General features: G+C 38.6%; 1 protein-coding gene across 7 annotated transcripts; it reads left to right on the top strand.

Annotated features, from left to right (window-relative positions):
* Positions 1 to 1,111: 1,111 nt before the first annotated feature.
* Positions 1,112 to 5,251, top strand: LOC127257762 (putative protein FAR1-RELATED SEQUENCE 10). 7 transcript variants are annotated; one of them, XR_007840107.1, is made up of 6 exons: positions 1,112 to 1,323; positions 2,042 to 3,130; positions 3,212 to 3,655; positions 3,739 to 4,113; positions 4,211 to 4,500; positions 4,932 to 5,251. XR_007840107.1 is itself a non-coding variant. In XM_051284220.1 (5 exons), exons 2-5 carry the CDS (start codon positions 2,108 to 2,110, stop codon positions 4,940 to 4,942), a joined length of 1,764 nt encoding a protein of 587 aa, XP_051140177.1. In that variant the 5' UTR covers positions 1,112 to 1,323; positions 2,042 to 2,107; the 3' UTR covers positions 4,943 to 5,251. The 7 variants fall into 7 exon arrangements, 2 of the variants coding, with proteins under 2 accessions (XP_051140177.1, XP_051140176.1); XR_007840108.1 differs by having other exon boundaries at positions 3,739 to 4,024; XR_007840109.1 differs by having other exon boundaries at positions 3,739 to 4,024; positions 4,282 to 4,500.
* The last annotated feature ends 609 nt before the right edge of the window (positions 5,252 to 5,860 follow it).

A 5,860-nucleotide genomic window follows, 5' to 3' on the forward strand; every position in this document is an offset into this window, starting at 1 on the left:
TCCCCAGCAGACCAAAATTATCCCTATATTTCACTCTTTGAGCCGACCACAGACCTTCCGCTCTTTTGGCCCGACTTCGTCCTTCGCCCGACCTGCTTCTTCGCCCGACCTCACTTGGGCCGACCTCTACATCAGCCGCCCTCCGTCTTTGACCGAAGACCTCCGCGTCTGTCCGTACCTCTTCCTTACCCGACCTTCTTCTTGACAGACCTCCGCGTCTGCCCGACTTCGGTCTGGATTTTTTCTTGAGATCTTAACTTTCTTCCTTTTCCCGACCTGAAGGCCTCCTGACCTGCGGACTTCCCGTCCTGATGACTTTCCGTCTTGAGGACTTCCCGACCTGAGGACCTTCCGACCTGAGGTCTTTCCGTCTTGAGGACCTACCGACCTGAAGACCTCCCGACCTGAGGTCTTTCCGTCCTGAGGACCTCCCGACCTGAAGACCTTCCGACCTGAGGTCTTTCCGTCTTGAGGACCTACCGACCTAAGGTCCTTCCGTCCTGATGACTTTCCGTCTCGAGGACCTCCCGACCTGAGGACCTTCCGACCTGAGGTTTTTCCGTCTTGAGGACCTTCCGACCTGAAGACCTTCCGCCTTGAGGTCTTTCCGTCTTGAGGACCTTCCGACCAGAAGACCTTCCGCCTTGAGGTCTTTCCGTCTTGAGGACCTTCCGACCTGAAGTCTTATATATTTCCTTGATTTCCCCACGGTATCCCTCAGCCAGTTCAACCAACTCTATCGCCAGGCCCATTCTCCTTTTTACCTTGGGCTTTTAACCTAATTCTAAATTTCGTACGTAACAAATATATATCACAAATACAAGAATATATTATATACATTTTTGGGCAAGAGGGCTCCCCTGGCTTTGAGTTCCACCCTACTATCGATTTAACTACATAATTTTTTTTTTGTTTGTGTCTGTGTGTGAAAGTTAATTCTAACATTTGTTATATTTATTTATTATTTGTATTTATTTTGTAAAATGATTAAAAATGAATATATATATATATTTTTAAATCATATAAATAATATAAAAATAATAATGTATAGTATATTAATTGAGAGAAATATATAGAAAGAACACTCCCAACAAATAAAGAAAAGGAGCAAGTAAGAGAGAACTTCCGGGTACATATCTGACAACGCAAATCATTGAGTCGATTACAATCAGAAGACAGCATAACAGAACAGAACAGAACAGAAGCCTTCGGTCAAATATTTGAAAAAATCCACGGAGAATCAGACATCCAATGCGGACGGAATGTGAGGCCACGAAGGTTTGATCCTTATTCTACAGTTTGCGGAAAATCTGTCAAATTCAGGTGATTAACCGCGCCTTCTATATAGTTATTTCGCGCTAAATGTCCATTCGTCTCTCAATTGGATTGTGGCTTCGAAAATTTTCGATGATTCGCACTATGGGAAGATCAAGGAAGCATGTTATCTGCGTGGTAGTATTTATTTTGAAGTTTGTTTGGCAGTCTATTTCGAGTGGGCTGAGTTGTGATTACTTGGTTTTCAGTTCATGTCTTTTGGCGCAGCTATCTTTGGTTTTGAATTGAATGGTTGCGTTTGAAAATTTTCCCACTTCCAGTTAACATCCGAAGTAGTAAATTGAAATATTTATGAATGAAGCTGTGATGAGAAATGAAATGTGGGTAGAGTTAAGGAGCTGTGATGAGAAATGAAATGTGGGTAGAGTTAAGGTGAAAATAAAAGTTTGATTCATAACTAGTTTTTTCATGTTGAAAAACCTTTATTATAAATAAATTGTCAATGGGAGATGTTGGTTTATGTTGATGTTTATGGGTACTGGGGGGGCGGGGGGGGGGGGGGGGGGGGGGACGCGTGTGTATGGATGCTTTTGGCTGATTATTAACATTTAAAATATGGTTTGGCGTTTAGCATAAACTGCTTGTTTATGAAATGAATGATGTTTAGGTTCTGTTATTTTAATATGGTAATGCAATTTTCAGTTTGCCTTTCTTTTAAGGTTTATGCTATTTTTCTCTTGTTGATCCTATTGGTTTCAATTTGAAGCTTGAAAGGTGTATAAAAAGCTGGCTTGGATGCTTGTGATTGGCTCTGGATATTTCAGTGGATTTGATGGCAGTGAAGCCGCTGCAGAACATATGGGTTAGAAGGCAGCAGTGCCCTTGTGGAGATTGGAAGTGTTACATTAAATATGATGGGGATGATCAAAGCGCAAAAGCATCACAATCTGTGAAGAGTGAAATCCCATCATTGTCGCAAGATACTGTTTTTACTCCATATATTGGTCAGATATTCAAAAACGATGATGATGCATTCGAATACTACAGCAGCTTTGCACGGAGGAATGGGTTTTCCATTAGGAAAGCACGGTCAACAGAAAGCCAAAGTTTGGGTGTTTACAGAAGGGATTTTGTGTGCTACCGTTCTGGATTTAATCAGCCAAGGAAAAGGGCTAATGTAGAGCACCCTAGGGAGAGGAAATCAGTACGATGTGGATGTGATGCAAAGTTGTACTTGACTAAAGAGATTGCTGCTGATGTGATACAGTGGTATGTTTCTCAGTTCAGTAATGTTCACAACCATGAATTGTTGGAAGATGATCAAGTTCGGCTGCTTCCTGCCTATAGGAAGATAGATGAGGCTGATCAAGAGCGTATACTTCTTCTTTCAAAGGCTGGTTTTCCTGTTAATCGAATTGTGAAGGTGCTTGAATTGGAAAAAGGGGTCCAACCAGGGCAGTTACCCTTTCTAGAGAAAGATGTTAGAAACTTTGTTAGATCATGTAAGAAAACTGTTCAAGACAATGATTCAATGCTAGCTATGATGCGTGAGAATGATCTGCTAGAACTTCTTGAGGCGCGCAAGCTGGCAAGTGAAAATGATGAAGGTTTTGTCTATACTTTCACAACAGATGACAGTGGAAAAGTTGAAAACATTGTGTGGACTTATGGATTCTCCATTCAGGCATTTTCACTCTTTGGGGATGTCGTTAATATTGATACCTCGTACCGTTCCATCTCCTATAATATGATCCTTAGCATGTGGTTTGGAATTGACAATCACGGGCAACCTGTTTTATTTGGGTGTACTTTACTTCAAGATGAGACATCAAAGTCATTTTCCTGGGCATTACAGGTGCATGTGCACTACCTTTTTGGCCATAATGTATATGTATATATTAGTAGTTGATTGTTTTTATAATTCTATCTTCTCCAGGCCATTGTTAGGTTTATGAGAGGAAGACGGCCGCAGATTGTTGTCACTGATATGGATTCAGGTCTAAGGGATGCTCTTGTGATTGAGATGCCAAAAACTAAGCAAATTATATGTATGTGGCATGTTCTTTCCAAAATAAGCAGTTGGTTCTCCCTCCAACTTGGTATTCAATATACAGACTTTAAATCTAAATTTGATACGCTGTGTAACCTTGAAAATGTGGGAGATTTTGAGCATCAGTGGAATGATCTTGTTACTCAGTTTGGAATTGATACAGATAAGCACATATCTCTCCTTTTTTCTTACCAAGCATCATGGCCATTTTGCTATGTTCGTAACTTCTTCTTAGCCCGTGTTACAACAGTTGAGTTTTTCAAATCAGTAGAGGCATTCTCAAATAATATTATGAGCACGCAGTCCTCGTTGCAGTGCTTTTTCAAACAGGTATTTTTTTTGTCTTTTAACTTAATAAAGAGTTTTTATCCTCTGTGTTGCTCTGATATTAACTTCTTTATTACTTGTAGTAGGTTGGTGATGCTGCACACTTTTTGAGTGGGAAAATGGGAGAACTCTTGTATTTGCCAACAAAAACTTGCCTACCCTTAGAGGAGGATGCTCGGACTGTCCTCACACCCTTTGCATTTCGTGCATTGCAGAACGAATTTGTATTGTCCATGCAGTATGCTGTAACAGAAAGGTCTAGTGGCTTATATCTTGTGAGGCACTACAGGAAAATGGAAAGAGAACAACATGTAATTTGGACTCCGGATGATGAGCAGATCCATTGCTCTTGCAAAGAATTTGAGCATTCTGGTATATTATGCAGACATGCCCTTCGTGTGCTTCTTGTTAAAAACTATTTTCAAATACCAGAAAAGTATTTTCTGCTCAGATGGCGACTGGCAAGTTCATTAATTCTGATTGACAATCATATTATAGCAAAGAGCATGAATGATTGTTCTCAAACCTTTCATTCCCTTGCTGCAAATTTATTTTCAGAATCATTCATCACCAGGGAACGCCTGGATTTTGTTCACCGAGAACTTACAAGAGTCCTTGATTGTGTTCAGAACATGCCTGTTATCGATCAAAGACTGTCTCCAAACAATGTCATTAAGTCCTAGTCTCTGATATAGAAACTGCGATTTTACTTGATGACTGGCGGACATCAGCTATGGGCAGTGTGAGCAAAATTTTGTTGCTCACGAAGTCCAATGGAAGGATAGTTTTTAGATTACGGGAAACTTGAAGGAGGAAAGCGAATAATGGGAGCAAAGAATCTTACATAAGTATGACTACATTGTTGATTTACTTGAGACTTGAGAGGAAACCAATGGCTGAATTGAGATGATTTATACTGTGTGTGTGTCTTTCGCATAATTTATGTTATGAAAAATGTTTTCTGGTTAAGAACTACCGATAATCCAATCATTTGGTTCTGCGACCTTTTGATTTCATTGACCTTATATAGCTATTATTAGTGCTTTGCATGTTCTTACCTTGACTTTTCATCTTCTCAATAGCTTGTATCTATCCAATTAATTACATGCTGTGTCATAAAGTTGTAGGTCTATATATTCTGAATTGCTGATTTTACTAGAGAGTGTTTTTATAGTTGTATGATACAATGTGAGAAAATATATATGAAACTTCCTTTGAAGCAGGTCATATTGCTTTGTGATTTTGTTTATTATGAATTGATAGTGCTGTTTGTGTTTAGGATTCCATTGACTGGATGGAGGATTCACTGAAAAGCATGCTCAGTATGAGAGAAGAGGAAACCCAGTAAAGAAGGAACTTGCCTCGTTTTACTATTAATTTTTTATATGTATCTTGATTTGCTTGCAGCTATAAGATTTCTTTCTTGTCATCATCTATAATCTATTTTGTTCTGTGAATAGAAAAATGATGTACTACACTTAGAAATTCACTGCAGAAAGATGCTTTTTTGTTTTACCTTTTCTGTGACCAACATTCGTCAGATATTTGTAGGTACTAGTGTCGTGTCACTCATATACATTATCATCATTCATCGAAGCATTAGCCTAGTCTGGCTTTTATATTCGGTTATGCTCTACTTCTAATGCTTTCATATTGATGTAGCTTCCTCGAGGCTTATTCAACCAAGTTATTATATGCTCCGAGAGTTCCCCTTATACTTTCTCAATATATTCAGAATATTTTTTAAAACGAGATAATGGAGTAGTGAAGAGCATTCTATTTGGTGATAGCTATAGTGCTTCAATTGTGCCTTTTTCTCATCGAAAAAGAATACAAAATTGCCTATAATTCCCTTGTGGTTTCGAAATTTAACTTAAATCCTTCATTTACTTTAAAAATTGTATGACGTCCCTTATACTTTAAAAAGTATTACATGAAACCCCTTTGTGGTTTTAAAACTCAGTAAATTTCCATTTTACTTTAAAAAATTGCATGTCACCCCCTTATATTTTAAAAAATATTGCATGAAACCCCCTGTCATACAAAACATACAGAGCAATGGGCTCGCAATAATACAAAATTATTATTTCTTCCAAAAAGCTTCACAAGATTTATGAGATACAATTACTAAGATGGGCCAACAGGCATCTCTTTTGTTCATTATTGGAAATGAATCATCCAATATAAGTTTTGATATCCACTTGGGAA

This window comes from Andrographis paniculata, unplaced genomic scaffold (genome assembly GCF_009805555.1).
Source record: "Andrographis paniculata isolate CXL003 unplaced genomic scaffold, ASM980555v1 Contig58END, whole genome shotgun sequence".
NCBI classification, from domain to species: Eukaryota; Viridiplantae; Streptophyta; class Magnoliopsida; order Lamiales; family Acanthaceae; genus Andrographis; species Andrographis paniculata.

Bases quoted from the DNA above. Each gene is read 5' to 3' on its own strand.
- LOC127257762 (XM_051284219.1), top strand. From the start codon at position 2,108: ATGGCAGTGAAGCCGCTGCAGAACATATGGGTTAGAAGGCAGCAGTGC. The intron at 3,131-3,211 runs GTGCATGTGCAC...TATCTTCTCCAG, and splicing joins CATTTTCCTGGGCATTACAG to GCCATTGTTAGGTTTATGAG. The intron at 3,656-3,738 runs GTATTTTTTTTG...TACTTGTAGTAG, and splicing joins TGCAGTGCTTTTTCAAACAG to GTTGGTGATGCTGCACACTT.